Here is an 18,866-nt window from a genome sequence, read left to right as displayed (position 1 = left end):
TGTCTAGCCACACGTTTGGCCCTTCTGAACTGAAACACGCAGTTAAATTCCTTTCCTAGCTCCTCTTGTTTACGTTGTTAGCTTAGCCATATCATGTCACGTTGTCAACATTGGATACATGGAGCAGACCATAGTGGGTCATATGTCTGATGCTTTTTGGAAACGTTTTCTTCATAAAACGTGCCAGACAGATTTTGCATACATTTTATTCCTTAGTAATTAGCTACATGGGTATGCCGTCTTTCAGAGCCTTTCATTACCGGCACTAAAAAGAGAAAAAAGTGTGCATCGTCATTGTACCCAGCACAGACCTCTCCAAAATACACTCCACCATGAAATCTTCCACCTCCCCCCTGGACACCATGCCTTCCGAACTCGTCAAAGCCTGTTTCACCTCTCTCGCCCCACTCATCACAGGCACAATCAACTCCTCCCTAAACTCTGTTACTGTTCCCCCACCTTTTAAGCTTGCTGCCGTCACCCCCCTCCTTAAAAAACCTGGCCTTGACTCCGTCGACCCCAACAACTTCGGACCCATCTCCAACCTCACATTCCTTTCAAAACTACTCGAAAGAGCCGTCGCAACGCAACTCAAGCAAAACATCCTCTCCAATAACCTATACGAAACATTCCAATCCGGCTTGCGAACCCACTACAGTACTGAAACAACCCTACTTAAAGTCACCAACGACCTCCTACTTTCCTCTGACTCCGGCTCCCTTACCATTCTCCTCCTCCTCGACCTCAGTGTTGCCTTTGAAACCGTCAATCACTTCATCCTGCTCAGCCGTCTGCAATCCATTGGCATCACTGACTCCTTCCTCTCCTGGTTCACCTCCTACCTAACTGAAAGATTGCAATACATCTCCATCAACAACCACAAATCCCACACCATCCCTGTCTCACACGGAGTCCCCCAAGCTCAGTGCTTGGCCCCATCCTCTTCATCCTCTACATGCTCCCACTAGGTCACATCATCTGCCGCCATGGTCTTCAATTTCACTGTTACGCCGACGATACCCAACTATGCATCACCACCACAGCCATTACTCCTGCCATCCTATCCACTCTCACCAACTGTCTCACGGACATCAAAACCTGGATGCACCACAACTTCCTCAAACTCAACGGCAATAAAACTGAAATTATCATCTTCGGCCCAAAAACCATCATCCCCACCTCCCAGAACTTCTCACTTTGCATTGATGGTCACTCTGTCACTCCCTCCCCCCTGGTCAGAAACCTCGGCATCATCATGGACCCCACTCTCTCCTTCAAGTCACACATGAACAGCGTCAAAAAAACATCCTTCTTCCACCTCCGCAACATTGCACGCCTTTGACCCACCCTTTCATCCTCAGCTGCCGAAACACTAATCCACGCCTTCATCACTTGCAGACTCGACTATTGCTATAGCATTCTGTATGGCCTCCCCTCCACTATTCTTCAAAAATTGCAATATGTTCAAAACTCTGCTGCCCGACTGCTTACCAACTCTCCCTCCAGTGAACACATTACTCCCATCCTCCGTCAACTTCATTGGCTTCCAATAAAACAACGCATCAATTTCAAGATTCTTCTCACCACCTACAAAGCGCTAAAGAACCACCTACGCTCCGCTGATGCCAACCTTCTCACCTTCATCACCAAGACCAAGTATCGCACCCTGGGGGACAGTGCCTTCCCCATCACAGCCCCTACCCTCTGGAACTCCCTCCCTCTGGCCATCCAAAACTCTGATACACTCTGTTCATTCAAAAGTCAACTTAAAACCTATCTCTTCAGGACCACCTACAAAATTTGACAAATCATCCTCCGCCATCTTTCACTCTCTCCCGCTCTCTTAATGTGTTGGCTATTGTTGTGGTGTTTATTTTTTTCCCTTTTGTTTGATTGTCTGTACTGTCTGTATGTATTCCTTTCTTATTTGTAAAGCGTCTTTGAGTACTTAGAAAAGCGCTATAAAAAACTGATTTATTATTATTATTATTATATTTCTAACTGCATTTGAAGTAGACATTGAGAATCACAAAAAATGGACGCTATGGGACAGTGATCATGATTTGTCTCAATATCAGAATAACAACAATGGGTCAATTAGCAATGGCTGGTGGAATGGCCATAAAGTAGGTCTGTATATTCAGTGTAAGCTTGTCCAGGCTCTGCAAGTCAGGATGTAGGCTATGAATCTGAATGAATACTAGGTAATGGGTAGTGGCCAGAATGCACCAGAATACAGGAAATCAAATCTACCAAATTTTTTTTTTCTGGGGGAGGGACCCCCGGATCCCCGTCTATTACTGCGCACCACCAAAAATGTTTATCACCAGCGGCCGCTTATAGTTATGCTTTAGTTATATGCTACACGTGAACCTCCTAAGATGGCGTAATTTGATTGGCTCCCTATCTAGGGAAATTGGGCAATATCCCATGATTGACATCTCAAACTCGATATTGTGTTCATCGCGAAATGTCCTCTAATAAAAACAAATACACCGCTAATAAAAAACCAATAAATCCTGGCAAAAAGTGTTAGCTTGTTTATTTTTTGCGTTCACGTGTAGTATATACTAAAACATTTAATTAACAATTATTCACCTGAGGCTCTGTGAATAGTGGGGAATAGCCCCCTTGACCTTCGGTCTCGGGGCTATATGTAACTATTCACTTCGCCTTTGGCGAAGTGAATAGTTATATCTAGGCTATTATGGCTATAATGTTAATTAATAGCCTAGATGTATAGATAGTCTAGTCAAGTCTTTATTATAGCAAACGACACAAATCGTCGGGAATTAATTTAGGTGATTCGGCTCACACAGGAAAGTATAGCCTACAAGACCACAACAAGGGAGACAACAAGTCTGACTGGACATACACAGAATAGGCTACATCACATTATTATTTGCCTTGCGGAACCAGCCAGTCCAGTGCAGGTATGCAAATTAGTTTTGCTAATCTTGCAAACGGATTGCAAGCGAAAGCTAAACAAGACTGTATCAATCACACTTTGGGTCCATTCTAACTTATGGTAAGAGGCTATTGTTTAAATCTTTGCAGTGACTGAATGTTGATGATAAAACTTGTGTGCGACTGTGCGTGTTTCCTTTCCGGCTTCGGCATAGGCCTACTGCATGGTTATGAAGGCCTTTTGGTTAGTTGTGGTGAAGCAGCCTAGCCTTGGAGTTGGAGTGATTTGTGTACGGGCGTGCAAGGGTGAGAGAGAGAGAGCACACCCGCCGTGGTGATTTTTGGCGTGTTGTGGGCTGTCTGTCACCATCCGCCGGGATGGACGAATGTGCTTTGTGTATGTGTTCAACGTGAATCTGTCTGATCGTATTTGCGCTTGCGCTATTATAGCCCGACTACTAGTACACATGGAACAATGTGATTTTACTCCATAGATTTTGAGTAAATGTCCTTTGAAAAACTCACATGCATATTTTGGCCTTTGCCAATTGCATTATGATAGCACTTTGAAGAGAGGTATAGGCAAAATTATACATAAGTTTCGGCACTGACTGACATGACCATATTAGCCATTGTCCTGACTACTAGTACACACGGAACAATTTGATAGAACTGTAGGGATTTTGAGATAATGTCCTTTGAAATACTCACATATGCATATTTTGGCCTTTGCAAATTGCATTATTAGCACTTTGAAGTATATTTTCTGCAACATGCACAAGATTGAAGCGTAGACAGGCATGAATAAAATATAAATACAATTTAAGATCTCCCCCCACCCCCGATCATCTTGTTATTAAATGTGCTTAATGAATACATTTGATTTGATTTGATTAGCATTGTAGGGGCCAAAATACATGTTTGGTCTGTTTGTTTGTTTATTTTGAAAGGTTACTCACTGTTTTGGTTCATGTCACTTCCGTTTGATTGACACATGGGTGTCATTTAATCTATGGCACTCAGGCAGGCGGGGGTAAGAGACAAAGGGGGTTAGTGGCGCTCCTGATTATATTTTCTGTTTACTGTCAAACTACCGTCCAACTACAGTCAGTAACAACCCTCATTAGCCTTGTCATCGTGATCACTTCATCTTTTATTTATTTGTTTTCATTACTCTCTAGATGTTTTCATTCATCAGTTGTCATTCGGTCTTCTAATAAACTCTCAAACAATATTCATCAACAGACTTGGATTCATTGAAGGACGCGTAACTACCTGGGGCCGGTTGCACCAACTGGGCGTAACTAAGCCTGGTCGTAACTGCTAAGTAGGTCTTAGTTACGACCTGGCGTTAGAATGGAACTAACGCCGGTTGCACCAACGGGACTTACGCCTGGTCTTAAAGGGAAACTTCACCCATTTCACATAAGCTTTGTATTTTTAGAACCCCCCCGCATATTTTTGAATGGTCTAGCATCATTCCCTTATTTTCTGGAGAGACTGGAGAGATCCGTATCGATCTCCAACACTTCCTGTTTTTAATGACGCAATATGACGATTTTTGCGTACAAGAAAACAGGAAGTGTAAGAGGAGATGATTCTCGTAAGACTACAACCACTAGTCCCACCCCCCTCTAGGGGGTGGGACCCACTGACGCTACAGACCTATTAGAGCAGTGCCAGTGGGTGGGACTTCACCAGCAGAAACTAACATCCACAGCGTCTGAAGCTAAGATAACAGAGGCTGTTGATAAAACTGAAGTACATTGGCGGAGGGTACTGGATCTGACATAGAAGATGGCTCCATGCAAAAGTTCACCATTTCGAAAGAAATACAAACGAGGACTACCGTATTTTCCGTACTATAAGGCACACCGGATTATAAGGCGCGCCTTTAATGAATTGCCTATTTTAGAACTGTTTTCATATATAGGGCGCACCGGATTATTAGGCGCATAGAATAGAAGATACTGCAGTCAAACGTTTGACTGGGGTTGCGTTATGCATCGACAAGACCGAGCTGTGCTATAGAGAATGTCAACAAAACAGTCAGATAAAGTCAAACTTTATTAAGCGTTCTGACAACTCTGGTCACTCCCATGGTAACGATGTTCAAACGTTTATGTGCATATTAACAATATCTGATCAATATCTCTTAACAATAAGCTCACCTTTTCAGTTCATTCCCCGTCTACGAATTCCTCGAATTCTTGTGTGTGCGAATTGAACAGTTGGGCGAGTAGGCCTACGGCATCCAACATGCCCGGATTCCTCTCGTCATTATCCGAGTCATTGTCGCTGTTGTTGCCTGGCAGTTCAGTGATTATTCCTGCCTTCGTGAAAGCTTGGACCACAGTGAAGACTGTTATCTCAGCCCAGGCATCCACGATCCATTGGCAGATAGTGGCGTAAGTCGCCTGGCGCTGTCTCCCCGTCTTGGTGACGTGTATTCGCCTTCTTGGCCCCGTCCACACAAAGCCGATTTTTTGGGTGAAAGCGCATAAAAAAACGCTTTTGGTGGACACGGGCTACGGCCACAACAAACGCGTGTAACGTGCCTAATTTGTCGCTTGATCATTGTGTGTCACAAAAATTGGTTCAACGCGCCAAGGCGCCTGTGGCTGCGCTGGATTTAGGAGTCCGAGGTAGGAAACCCAAACGCCGCCATGTTTGGGTGCATGATAGAGTTTAGATCGGGTTAGATTAAATAATCTCGGATATAAATAACAATAATATAGTCCGCCAAGACGTTGAGGTTGCTTAGCAACCAGAGACGCTGTCCATGCAAGTGAATGGAGCGTTCCCTCTTCGTCATCATAACTATCAAACCAAACATCCTTCAAATTCAACGAGCGAACATTATGAAATTAAAATGCACCTTTCTCGCTAAAAATGTTTACATAAACGCATTTAATGGCGTAACTATGTTACTATTTCCACCCAGAATAAGGAAAGATGTCGGCCGTATGCTTCTGTGCAAGCGTCACTACTCTAGTGACGTCGGTTCAAGCTCCACGCTGATTTGTTCCATTAGTAGATGGAACAAGGAGGTGTCCGATAGGCGGAGATGATCAGCGGGAGTGGCCGCCAGCGAAGCTGTGCATGGTAGGAGTTGTTGTCTTCAATCCACAAGCGCCAAAAAGTCACTTTCTGCCTTTTCTCGGTCAAGACGGCACCAAATTAGAATTTTATTTTATTATTCGACTACAGGACCCAATAGGACCCAATTTCAATACATATTCATGTCTGCACCGGTGAAATGCTCCTTTAACTACGCCCGGTCTTAGCCATGCGCGGCCATGTGAATGTTCCATGGTATGCGCATATCACCGCGTTGCTAGGATACCTCGTGACAACAGCTGTTTACTATTTTACTTGACATGCTGTTGGACACCGAAATAAATAATTCATTCGTTCACTCATGTCATTCATCAATTGTGTTAATGCCTAACAATAAAACACTGCAAACGAATATAATTAAAATATGTATTTGTAATGTCTGGTTTACGACGAGCAGGCATGTAGACGGGAATGGTTCTGTAGGAGAGATTTGTTTAATGTGTCGGCCTATATAAAACATATAAACGTAGTTAAAACAACATTCACAACTGATTATAAGTTGAGAACGGACTAATCGGCCAGCGATATCTTCCCGACAGGCAGTCGATCTGTGAACACTGATCATATCGCCGGCTGTGCTTTGAAATGCAGTTTAGCGAAGCGTTGCAAGGATGGTGGTAAAGCTGCATTGAATTGGATGTAATTGCTATAGAAACAGCCTGGAATTTCAACTCTACGCCTGCCCCTGACCAGGCGTAGGATTTACGCCTGGTCTTAGTGAAAAGAACGCTAAGCCCAGTTGGTGCAACCGGCGTAACGGTTAGGTTGGACTTAGAACGCCAAGTTACGACCAGGCGTAGTTACGACCAGGCTTACGCCCAGTTGGTGCAACCGGCCTGGAGCCCACCTAAGCCTCTTAGCGGCCTAAGAGGCTACAGTGTTAGCCTCTCAGGCTGCTACAGTGTTAAATAACGTTGATTTACCTTTGAGAATTTCCTATTATAGGCTACTGTACAAAATGCTGTTTAGAATTATGGTTATTGTCAAGAAAAGAAAGACCCACCGGTAGGGGGAGATCTTATGTTTTATTTACGTTCTTGTTATAATGCACACCGTGCATGTTGCAGAAAATGTGAAACACTGACCTCTTGGATCACTCTTTTCAGTGTAACACCCCTGGCACTGACTGATATGACCATATTAACCGTTGTACTGACACAAGGAACCATGTGATTTTAATGTATAGTTTCGAAGAAAATGTCCATTGAAAACCTCACGTGCATACTTGGTCCTTTGAACACCCTTGTTTGTTTTGGACGTTTTCACGCCGGTCTGGTAGCGATCGCAGCGATCCACACAAACGTAGGTGAAGACTTTTATTTTGAAAAGTTTGCGAGATACCACACAAAGGCTGTTTAGAGTAGGGGCGCACGAAGATTTGTGTGACAGCTGGCTTGACCGCGGATGAACGAATGACGGCTGACTTGACCGCAGTTATACCCGCCATTTATTCAGCTGATTGCTCTTCTAAGTGTGCCAGATTGGTGCCAATTATTGTCGTGTTTGCATTGTAATGCAAAACTTTCCCTCTCCTTGTTATAAATCAACGTGCATCCAAACATCTTCAGCCAATGAATGCAGCCTCCTATGTCAGTGTTGCTTTAAAATATATAGGCCTAGCATATCGGATTATCAAAAATTGTTAAGTGTGTGCGTGTTGTCATGTAAGCTAAAAACTGATTGTCTTGGCTTGCATTCATGAAATATTGTAGTGTTATAGGCCTACTGTGAATCTGTATATCGGTATTGCGCCACAATAGGGAGATGGGGACCCCCGAATATTGATGGGTATTTCGCACGCTGGGTAAAATAAAGCTTAGAAATAAACACTAGGCAAAGATGTTGTTACTGGAGCTAGTAGGCTACCATCAAAAAGTGGGTTAACTAATCGGAAATCTGTCTACTTCGGGGGTAAGATTTAATTAGATATTATCCGGGGGGGATTTCACAGGTGGGACTGGCAAGTTAGCCCATAGCATTATGCCTTCTATTTCTAGATCTTCTGACTAAGTTTACCTGTACTTATCTGAACGACATAATCGCGGTCACTCGATATAAAGAAAACGTTGACTTTCACTCTGTGCTATTCACTGACAGTAAAAATAAATAAAAGTGTTGTTATTGTATGCACTGCTGTTTATTGACTTGCTCCAGCGCTCGTTGCTGCGTTGCTAAATTATAGCAACTCTCCACTCATTCTCCTCTGACTATGCATTTAATTGGCCTTGACTGCCATCAGTTCTCGGCAATTCCTTAATCACCCTCTCACATCTGAGAGGTTCGAATTTATACGGTTGTAGGCCATCATACATGTTAGGTTCTTTCCACCTCTCAGACGCCATAAACGCCCAAAACTGGACTTTAACACTATTTTGCAGACATGTTATAAATGCTTTATGAAGCCATTGATCAAAACTTCCCGTTAACCTGCAACTAGGCCCTTAATGCACATTTTCATGGAGAGTGATGGCTCTTGAGTCGTTTTCGTCTCCCGAGGCTCCTGATGGAGCTATGCAATGCTTTGGAGCCACGGTTATGGCGAGAAACTCGATACCTTTTGCCAGTGCAGGTGTGCTCCACCTCAGGGTTTTTGGCCACCGGGACCTATCAGCGGGAGATCGGGGACAGGTCTGGTATTTCCCAGCCAAGTATTAGCCGAACCATGCCAGCAGTTTTGGCAACTATAATGCCCCTCTCCGAATTCTATATTCAATTCCCATATCATAACCATTGGCAAACTGGAATCAAACGGTAATTTTATGCTATTGCTAGTGATTGGTGCAGTTGATTGTACCCATGTGCGTATGAAGCCACCATCTATTAATGATTACGCGTACATCAACCGTAAAAGCTATTCAATTAATGACCAGATTATTTGCGATGCCAGAAAAATCAATCCTTAACATGGTAGCCTGATGGCCTGTGGGCCCGCACGATTATTTTATTTTCCAAGGTAGCAACGTTGGGCATCGTCTACATAGGGCGTACATGGTCGGAGTCATCTCCTCGATGAGTTAGGCACAGTCACACTTTATTTTCTCCTGAACAACGTTTAAGACATCGCACTAAAAGTTTGATGTGATTCATCTAGATGACGAAGGCTATCCCCTGTCCAATTCTCTTTTAACTCCCCTGACTCATCCAAACACGGATCAGGAGCGCAATTTCAACAGCGCTCACACGCGCACAAGGGCAACAGTGGAGCGATGTATAGGCCTACTCAAGGGCAGGTGGATGACCATCGGGTCAGAATGTTGCTTTACAGCCCAGAAAAGACCTGTAATATTATTTTAGCATGTGGGGTTCTCCATAATATTGCGCTGGCAAATGGGGTGCCATTTGCCGACCTGCAACCAGATGACCCGAAGCCCAGAGATCCCTGGCCACAGGAGCCACATGTTGGAGCTCTAAGAAGAAGGGAGGATTTAATTTGGCGCTTCTAATATTTAAAGGGTAAGCAATATGTTTATTTTTTGGTTAAAAGCAAGACAGAGGTCAAAGTACAGCAAACCAATTTATTTATGTATTGCATTCTTTATTTGTTTCAATGTTTCGTTAATGGCTAACAGAGTTATTTATTTCCACCATTGACCTGCACATCTCCATTTGTTTGTCCAGGACCTCTGCAATCAAGACAGATGCGTGCAGACCAGCACTTCGGGCAGACACGCGTTCCGGCACTGTTGGCGGCGGCCCTTCTTTTTCTTTATCCGTATTTGTTTGAATGCAACTGGGCTTGGCTCGGTTCCCATTTTGGATGAACCTGCTTGCATTTCATCTTTAAAAATAAAAATAAATCATGAGATTATTCTTGCCATTACTTTGTAACAAGGAAGCTGTATATATATATATATTTTAAATAATTACTAAGGCGTTTTTACCACTTCCATGACTGGTCTGGCGTGCATCTGTGCCTCCTCCGCCACCACCTATGCCCGAAATGGAGGGAGACCCGATCGCTCCTCAAATTTCGTCAGTTCAAGGCTAGGGTCCACCCGGCCACCTCCAGTTTCTATTATGGACCGCTTCACAGCCCCAACATATTTTTTTTGGTTCTGACCATTTTTACATCACCTTATTCAGAATAAAATTACTTTTAACACAATGCAAACGATAGCCTACAGGTCAAATGTGAAATTTTTAAGCAGGATTAATTATTCAAACCTCTTCCGTAGCCAAATGAACAGTGGACACACTATTGACTGCATCAGTGATTTGCTTCCATGTAGCGTTTTTTGGCTTGCCTTTAATGCCAGCTTTTTGGCTACCAAACAAAATCAGACAGTTCGCATCAGCTTGTGACACGAGTGTCTCAACTTCGGTCTCCGAAGAATTCCTTATTTTTTTTCGTTGGACGTTTGTTCTTGTCATAAAGGTTAGGGGCGAGACTAATAGGCTGTCTAATTCAGGGCTTTGTCAGGCACAGATATCAATATGGGGGCTATTGCTTGCTGGTGAATTGCAATATTAATTTGTTATCCTACTTTTTGATTTTCAGGAGTGACATGTCAACTGCTGCAAGAGAGAGGAACCACTTATCTTGATGTATATAAGGACCGATTTTTACCTGGAGAAACCGTTTCGGTGAAATGCGCCCAAGGCCACTGGTTTTCCTTTAATGATCAGCAAACCCAGAAAACAATTACTTGTACAGAAAGTGGGAAATGGATTTCAGCTGGCGTCATTTGGGTGGGGCCATGCCAAGGTAGGCAACATTTTTTTCATGCATCAATTAGTTGTAGATCTATAAATATTCTTAGGATTGTTGTCCTCATATGTGAACCAACCAGGTCGCCCCGATCCTTCAGCTTTGATTGGATTGCTGTGTTTTTTAAACAATTGTTATCAAATTAAAGTAAACCAAATAAGTTCACGTAAGTGCCCAGAAATCTATATTGAGAACTATGTAGATGTCACAGAGTATGATTTGGGAAAACAATCATGAACCACTATAAATTCCCACTGAGACACAATTGTGCTTCTTTATTCAGTGATCACATGTCAGGATCCAAATGACCCTAATTTGAAAGAACGGCTTCGAACTGCACAATATGGTGGATATGCATACTACCGGTGCAAAGAAGGCTTCAGGCCAACTGCTTATGTTACAGCTAGATGCACGGAAAACGGATGGACCCCAAACCCACTCTGTCGTAAGTTGCAAATCTCCCAGCTTTCTTGCAGAATTTGCGGAGGCACGTCCCCTTTTGGTCTTAGTAAATATCCCGTTTCTCATATAGTCATTGCTAATGTTAGCTACATTAGCCTCTTTAGCAAACCAGCTCGAAAACAAACAAAACAACTTTACATTGTATTGCATGCACAGCAAGACCGTGCAATGCCTAAATTGGTGACCGGCGTAAAGTAGTAATGTAAGTGTGTAAAAGCATTTAAAATCTAAATTAAAATGACCAATGTGATACAAATGCAAAGAAAATAAATCTCTTTATGGCCGCAGCAATTTTTGTTGACGAGGAGTACGTTCGGCCTCATTGAACTCGCTCTACTTTCAAAGCGACGAGATACTAACTTAACATGAACGTAGAGTTTATAGAATTCTAAAGATACTATGTTACACAGGCCCTGTATTCTGCAGACCACTCTAGAACTTGTTTGTCGTTTTTGTGTCAGGCTGTGAGTGTGCGTGCATGCTTAGGCTGAATCGCAATCACGTCAAGACAAATCTGATTGTACACATTGAAGATAAATAAAATATTTTTTAAATTATCCCTCTCTTCATCCCATGCCCCAAACATGACGTACACAATGTTGTGGAACAGAAACTACAACCAGAGATATTTATAAGCTATAATTTTATTGTCATCGAAGTTTTAAAGCTTCGCCACCAGGGGTGCTGCAGCCACTGCCGCACCCCTACTTCCCGCGCAACTGGGTTGCTTCATAAATAGGCGTCAGTTAACGCCTATTCAGCAGGTAAATATTACGTGTGCGAGTGTCTGTACTGTGGTTAATTGTTGGTTAAAGCACCCTCACCTGGCCCAAGTCACACAGATTAGACTCTGGGGCAGGTTGAGTTTGAATCATGCACTAAAAAAATTAGATTTATTTTAATCCAAAGTGACAATTAAGGCTCAGTACAACCAAAGCAATCCCAATTAGATGACGCAATTGCCAAGAGGGCAGAGTTTATGGAGTTTATTAGTTTCATCGCAGTCTATTAAAGCCATTCAGCATAGTTCAGCCCAGTGCAAAACCATCAGCCATTAACAAGAGTAGCCCAGGTAACATTATTTTTCAACTTGTTTGTATGTTTTTCAGTTTGTTTCATCATCAATAGATGTGGAAATTAATGTTTGGTTTTGGGTTAACATTGTGTGTGCCCTTTTTTCTTTCTTTTTCAGTGCCCTCCCAATGCAATTTACCAAAAAGAGTAGAGAATGCAGTTATTACTGAAAATAAACGGGTGGTCTACTGGGATGGTGCCAGAGTAACCTACAAATGCCGTACCAATTACAGAATGGAAGGAGAGAGTATAATTACATGCCAACATGGTCAATGGACTCAAGAAACTCCTACTTGCATCCGTAAGTTTTTTTTTTTCTAATGGCATCGCACACAAATCTAGGATTTCTTGCATTGCGACAACTAAGGTCGTAACGGTGACCCGGGACCGTGGACGTTTGCATCACGGATTCGCTCTCTTTTTCAGAACCATTATTTCAAATCGGGTTATCTGGTTATCATTTATGCCTACGTTGTTATTATGCTCTTAAAATACAAAAATCATCCAAGTGATATTTAAGTGATTAGAGGAAGACTCTTGCTTACTAACAATGCCTTTAATGATCACTTATTATGATATTGTATTTATTTTAATGTACTGGGCACTTTCAGGAGTTGAGTGGACCTACACCCCGTCATGAATATATCTATGCATCCCTTAAGTACTCAGCATTTCCTTTATTTTGTCATCCATCTGTATTTGCAATTCTTTTTTTATAAGAAGTATAAATTACATGCAATGCAAAATGTTTTCTCGAATATGCTCAATGTAATCCTCATTGCTTGGCAGGAGCATTGACTGAATGACGGAAAACTCATGTTTTGGTGCTCATAATAGCATTAAATAAGGATGTATGTATTTATATGTTTTAAAGTGACATAATTGTCATCATCTAATTGTAAGTATTCTTAAAGGAGCATTTCACCGGTGGAGACATGAATCTGTATTGAAAGCGGGTCATATATGTAATCGAGTAGTAACATACATTTCTAATTTGGTGCCTTCTTCACAGAGAAAAGGCAGACAGGCTGTTTCCCAATGTGAAGGCTGCAGCCGTGTTAGAACACTTCCTTGTGAGTCGCGTCCTATGGAGATTAGGCTAGAGGGCTGGCTAGAGCGCTGCCTAGCGTTTGTAGACTTCGGGGTTTGGAACGACTTGCTAGTGTGGATGCGCTACTGCTTCCGCTTTTTAATACTGCTCCAACCGGAAATGTTTCAATATTTTAATTGTTGAAATTGTTATTGGCGACAGTAGTTTGTTTAAACACCAGCTACGTACATATTAAAACAAATCAATCCATTAAAAATATAGGCTTTCATTACGTTGCAAAAACTTTGGGAAAAAAGGTCTCTAAGCCAAATTTTTTGCATTTACAGAATGAATCTATAAAAAGCAATACAGCACAAAATATTTCTGAAAGCGTTCAAAAACGTAACTTGTGTAAAGCAATGTGTATTGCTTTCTATCCGCAATTTTTAAATACCCCGTGCAGCGTCTGAACGCAAAGGATTGTGGGCATTTTTGCTTGAAAAATCATGGAATTCTCCAAATCAAAGGGTGCGAAAAGGGTGCAAATTTCCGAGTGTCCTCAACATTGGAACAGTACTTGTAGGCGTTCTCTGATGTAGCGTCCTTAAAAAGATGGTCGTTGAGCATGCGTCCTTCAAATTGGGAAACAGCTAGTGACTTTAAGATGACAACTCCCACAATGCCAATCAGCGTTCACTCCCTGAAGGATTTAGCATAACAGCCAATCAGCGTTAACTCCCTGCAGTCCTGAGTGAATCGCAGCAGCAGGAGAAAGTGATTGTTGCCGTTTTATATAATATTATATAATATATATTATAATATAATATCACGGCTAAAAGCTTTGTGCGCTTCCGGATGATATTATGAATTAAAGACTGCGTCGGGTTCTCTGACTTCTCTGGTACCTCCACAACAACTAAAGTCCTGCACGGGTCCTGCATGGGTATCGGGTACCCTATGGGGTGACCCGCACAATTTAGATGTCAAAAAAAGTTAGGGGCAAGACTTCTGAAGACGTGCTTTTATATGGGCGTGTTACGTTAATTATTGTAATCGTACGCTGGGATTGGTGTGATACGAACGTTTTGTGAATCTCACGTGGGTTTGTCAGATGATTCATCGTAAAAAATTAATAATGCGTTCAGATTTGCGCTCATTCCTACATTTGTTTGATAAATGAGGGCCCATAAGTGGCTGCAGTGTAGGTTGTCTAATTCAGGGCTTTATCAGGCACAGATATCAATATGAGGGCTATTGCTTGCTGGGTAATGGCAATATTAATTTGTTATCCTACTTTTTGATTTTCAGAAGTGACATGTCAACTGCCGCAAGAGAGAGAGAACACTTATCTTGATGTAAATAAGGACCAATTTTTACCTGGAGAAACCGTTTCGGTGATATGCAACCAAGGCCACTGGTTTTCCATTGATGATCAGCAAACCCAGAAAACAATTACTTGTACAAAAAGTGGGGAATGGAATACAGCTGCAGAATGCCAAGGTAGGCAACATTATTTTCGTGCATCAATTAGTTGTAGATGTATAAATATTTATATTGAGATATATCTATATTGAGAACTATGTAGATGTCGCACTGTATGATTTGCGAAAACAATCATGAACCACTATAAGTTCCCAATGAGTCACAATTGTGCTTCTTTATTCAGAGATCATCATATGTCAGGATCCAAATGACCCTAATTTGAAACAATGGCTTCAAAGTACACGATATAGTGGATATGCACACTACTGGTGCAAAGAAGGCTTCAGGCCAACTGATGATACAGCTAGATGCACGGAAAACGGATGGACACCAAACCCACTCTGTAAAGGTATTTTAATTTTTATTGATATGTGGTTTCTTGCATTTTCTAAATTGTTGTACAGGTCTGTCAACGTTCTCATAAACATTGAGCTCTATCATCGACCCTTCTACACAGGGCCAGACATTTTGTAGAGAGACAGCACCACCTATTGAACGTAATGTGACAGGAAAACGACGGAAGTGGCACGCTTTAGCACCGGGTAAAGAGTGATTATATAGTCCAGAATAGGGATGTAACGGTCACCGGTGAAACTGCAAACCCCCATAAAATGGAGTCAATAACAATTACCGTTTTCATTTCGTTATCCACACGGTGGATAACCGTGCCCGCGGTGTGGAAACCTTGTGCTTAAATCCTTCCCAGCGCTTCATCCGAGTCTCCTGAAGTTGCCGCGCAGGCACACTGTGTAGCCTACAACAAAATGTTTTTAATTTTCTTGTAGTTGGAATCATGGCGGAAGGAGGAGACGACAGTGCTCAAGACATCCATCAGCTTTCGAATAGGGATGTGCATTTTTGGCAAAAATACTTGGGATTTGGGAAAACAATCATGAACTACTATAAGTTCCCACTGAGACACAATTATGCTTCTTTATTCAGCTTTATTCAGATGTCAGGATCCAAATGACCCTAATTTGGAAGAAAAGCTTCAAAGTAAGGGGATTGGTGAAAATGCACAATACCAGTGCAAAGAAGGCTTCACGCCAACTGATGCTCGTACGGCTACATGCACGGAAAATAAATCGGGTTATCTGGTTATCATTTATGCCTACGTTGTTATTATGCTCTTAAAATTCAAAAATCATCCAAGTGATATTTAAGTGATTAGAGGAAGACTCATGCTTACTAACAATGCCTTTAATGATCACTTATTATGATATTGTATTTATTTTAATGTACTGGGCACTTTCAGGAGTTGAGTGGACCTACACCCCGTCATGAATATATCTATGCATCCCTTAAGTACTCAGCATTTCCTTTATTTTGTCATCCATCTGTATTTGCAATTCTTTTTTTATAAGAAGTATAAATTACATGCAATGCAAAATGTTTTCTCGAATATGCTCAATGTAATCCTCATTGCTTGGCAGGAGCATTGACTGAATGACGGAAAACTCATGTTTTGGTGCTCATAATAGCATTAAATAAGGATGTATGTATTTATATGTTTTAAAGTGACATAATTGTCATCATCTAATTGTAAGTATTCTTAAAGGAGCATTTCACCGGTGGAGACATGAATCTGTATTGAAAGCGGGTCATATATGTAATCGAGTAGTAACATACATTTCTAATTTGGTGCCTTCTTCACAGAGAAAAGGCAGACAGGCTGTTTCCCAATGTGAAGGCTGCAGCCGTGTTAGAACACTTCCTTGTGAGTCGCGTCCTATGGAGATTAGGCTAGAGGGCTGGCTAGAGCGCTGCCTAGCGTTTGTAGACTTCGGGGTTTGGAACGACTTGCTAGTGTGGATGCGCTACTGCTTCCGCTTTTTAATACTGCTCCAACCGGAAATGTTTCAATATTTTAATTGTTGAAATTGTTATTGGTGACAGTAGTTTGTTTAAACACCAGCTACGTACATATTAAAACAAATCAATCCATTAAAAATATAGGCTTTCATTACGTTGCAAAAACTTTGGGAAAAAAGGTCTCTAAGCCAAATTTTTTGCATTTACAGAATGAATCTATAAAAAGCAATACAGCACAAAATATTTCTGAAAGCGTTCAAAAACGTAACTTGTGTAAAGCAATGTGTATTGCTTTCTATCCGCAATTTTTAAATACCCCGTGCAGCGTCTGAACGCAAAGGATTGTGGGCATTTTTGCTTGAAAAATCATGGAATTCTCCAAATCAAAGGGTGCGAAAAGGGTGCAAATTTCCGAGTGTCCTCAACATTGGAACAGTACTTGTAGGCGTTCTCTGATGTAGCGTCCTTAAAAAGATGGTCGTTGAGCATGCGTCCTTCAAATTGGGAAACAGCTAGTGACTTTAAGATGACAACTCCCACAATGCCAATCAGCGTTCACTCCCTGAAGGATTTAGCATAACAGCCAATCAGCGTTAACTCCCTGCAGTCCTGAGTGAATCGCAGCAGCAGGAGAAAGTGATTGTTGCCGTTTTATATAATATTATATAATATATATTATAATATAATATCACGGCTAAAAGCTTTGTGCGCTTCCGGATGATATTATGAATTAAAGACTGCGTCGGGTTCTCTGACTTCTCTGGTACCTCCACAACAACTAAAGTCCTGCACGGGTCCTGCATGGGTATCGGGTACCCTATGGGGTGACCCGCACAATTTAGATGTCAAAAAAAGTTAGGGGCAAGACTTCTGAAGACGTGCTTTTATATGGGCGTGTTACGTTAATTATTGTAATCGTACGCTGGGATTGGTGTGATACGAACGTTTTGTGAATCTCACGTGGGTTTGTCAGATGATTCATCGTAAAAAATTAATAATGCGTTCAGATTTGCGCTCATTCCTACATTTGTTTGATAAATGAGGGCCCATAAGTGGCTGCAGTGTAGGTTGTCTAATTCAGGGCTTTATCAGGCACAGATATCAATATGAGGGCTATTGCTTGCTGGGTAATGGCAATATTAATTTGTTATCCTACTTTTTGATTTTCAGAAGTGACATGTCAACTGCCGCAAGAGAGAGAGAACACTTATCTTGATGTAAATAAGGACCAATTTTTACCTGGAGAAACCGTTTCGGTGATATGCAACCAAGGCCACTGGTTTTCCATTGATGATCAGCAAACCCAGAAAACAATTACTTGTACAAAAAGTGGGGAATGGAATACAGCTGCAGAATGCCAAGGTAGGCAACATTATTTTCGTGCATCAATTAGTTGTAGATGTATAAATATTTATATTGAGATATATCTATATTGAGAACTATGTAGATGTCGCACTGTATGATTTGCGAAAACAATCATGAACCACTATAAGTTCCCAATGAGTCACAATTGTGCTTCTTTATTCAGAGATCATCATATGTCAGGATCCAAATGACCCTAATTTGAAACAATGGCTTCAAAGTACACGATATAGTGGATATGCACACTACTGGTGCAAAGAAGGCTTCAGGCCAACTGATGATACAGCTAGATGCACGGAAAACGGATGGACACCAAACCCACTCTGTAAAGGTATTTTAATTTTTATTGATATGTGGTTTCTTGCATTTTCTAAATTGTTGTACAGGTCTGTCAACGTTCTCATAAACATTGAGCTCTATCATCGACCCTTCTACACAGGGCCAGACATTTTGTAGAGAGACAGCACCACCTATTGAACGTAATGTGACAGGAAAACGACGGAAGTGGCACGCTTTAGCACCGGGTAAAGAGTGATTATATAGTCCAGAATAGGGATGTAACGGTCACCGGTGAAACTGCAAACCCCCATAAAATGGAGTCAATAACAATTACCGTTTTCATTTCGTTATCCACACGGTGGATAACCGTGCCCGCGGTGTGGAAACCTTGTGCTTAAATCCTTCCCAGCGCTTCATCCGAGTCTCCTGAAGTTGCCGCGCAGGCACACTGTGTAGCCTACAACAAAATGTTTTTAATTTTCTTGTAGTTGGAATCATGGCGGAAGGAGGAGACGACAGTGCTCAAGACATCCATCAGCTTTCGAATAGGGATGTGCATTTTTGGCAAAAATACTTGGGATTTGGGAAAACAATCATGAACTACTATAAGTTCCCACTGAGACACAATTA

The 18,866-nt window shown here is 41.8% G+C and overlaps 1 protein-coding gene across 12 annotated transcripts in view; it reads left to right on the top strand.

Moving 5' to 3' along the window:
* Positions 1-18,866, top strand: part of LOC130392841 (sushi, von Willebrand factor type A, EGF and pentraxin domain-containing protein 1-like) — a 137,366-nt gene that overhangs the window by 19,924 nt on the left and 98,576 nt on the right. For 11 of the 12 annotated variants that reach the window (XM_056603330.1, XM_056603337.1, XM_056603339.1 and 8 more), the window contains 7 exons: positions 10,526-10,732; positions 11,019-11,180; positions 12,390-12,572; positions 14,610-14,801; positions 14,968-15,132; positions 17,766-17,957; positions 18,124-18,288. In XM_056603330.1, the coding sequence (XP_056459305.1) occupies positions 10,526-10,732; positions 11,019-11,180; positions 12,390-12,572; positions 14,610-14,801; positions 14,968-15,132; positions 17,766-17,957; positions 18,124-18,288 (1,266 nt within the window). The remainder of the gene's footprint in view (positions 1-10,525; positions 10,733-11,018; positions 11,181-12,389; positions 12,573-14,609; positions 14,802-14,967; positions 15,133-17,765; positions 17,958-18,123; positions 18,289-18,866) is intronic. The other variant, XM_056603333.1, reaches the window with a different exon arrangement.

This window comes from Gadus chalcogrammus, chromosome 12, assembly GCF_026213295.1.
Source record: "Gadus chalcogrammus isolate NIFS_2021 chromosome 12, NIFS_Gcha_1.0, whole genome shotgun sequence".
Lineage (NCBI taxonomy): Eukaryota > Metazoa > Chordata > Actinopteri > Gadiformes > Gadidae > Gadus > Gadus chalcogrammus.
The sequence above is the reverse complement of the archived record's forward strand: the minus strand, read 5'-3'. Positions and strand labels throughout refer to the sequence as shown.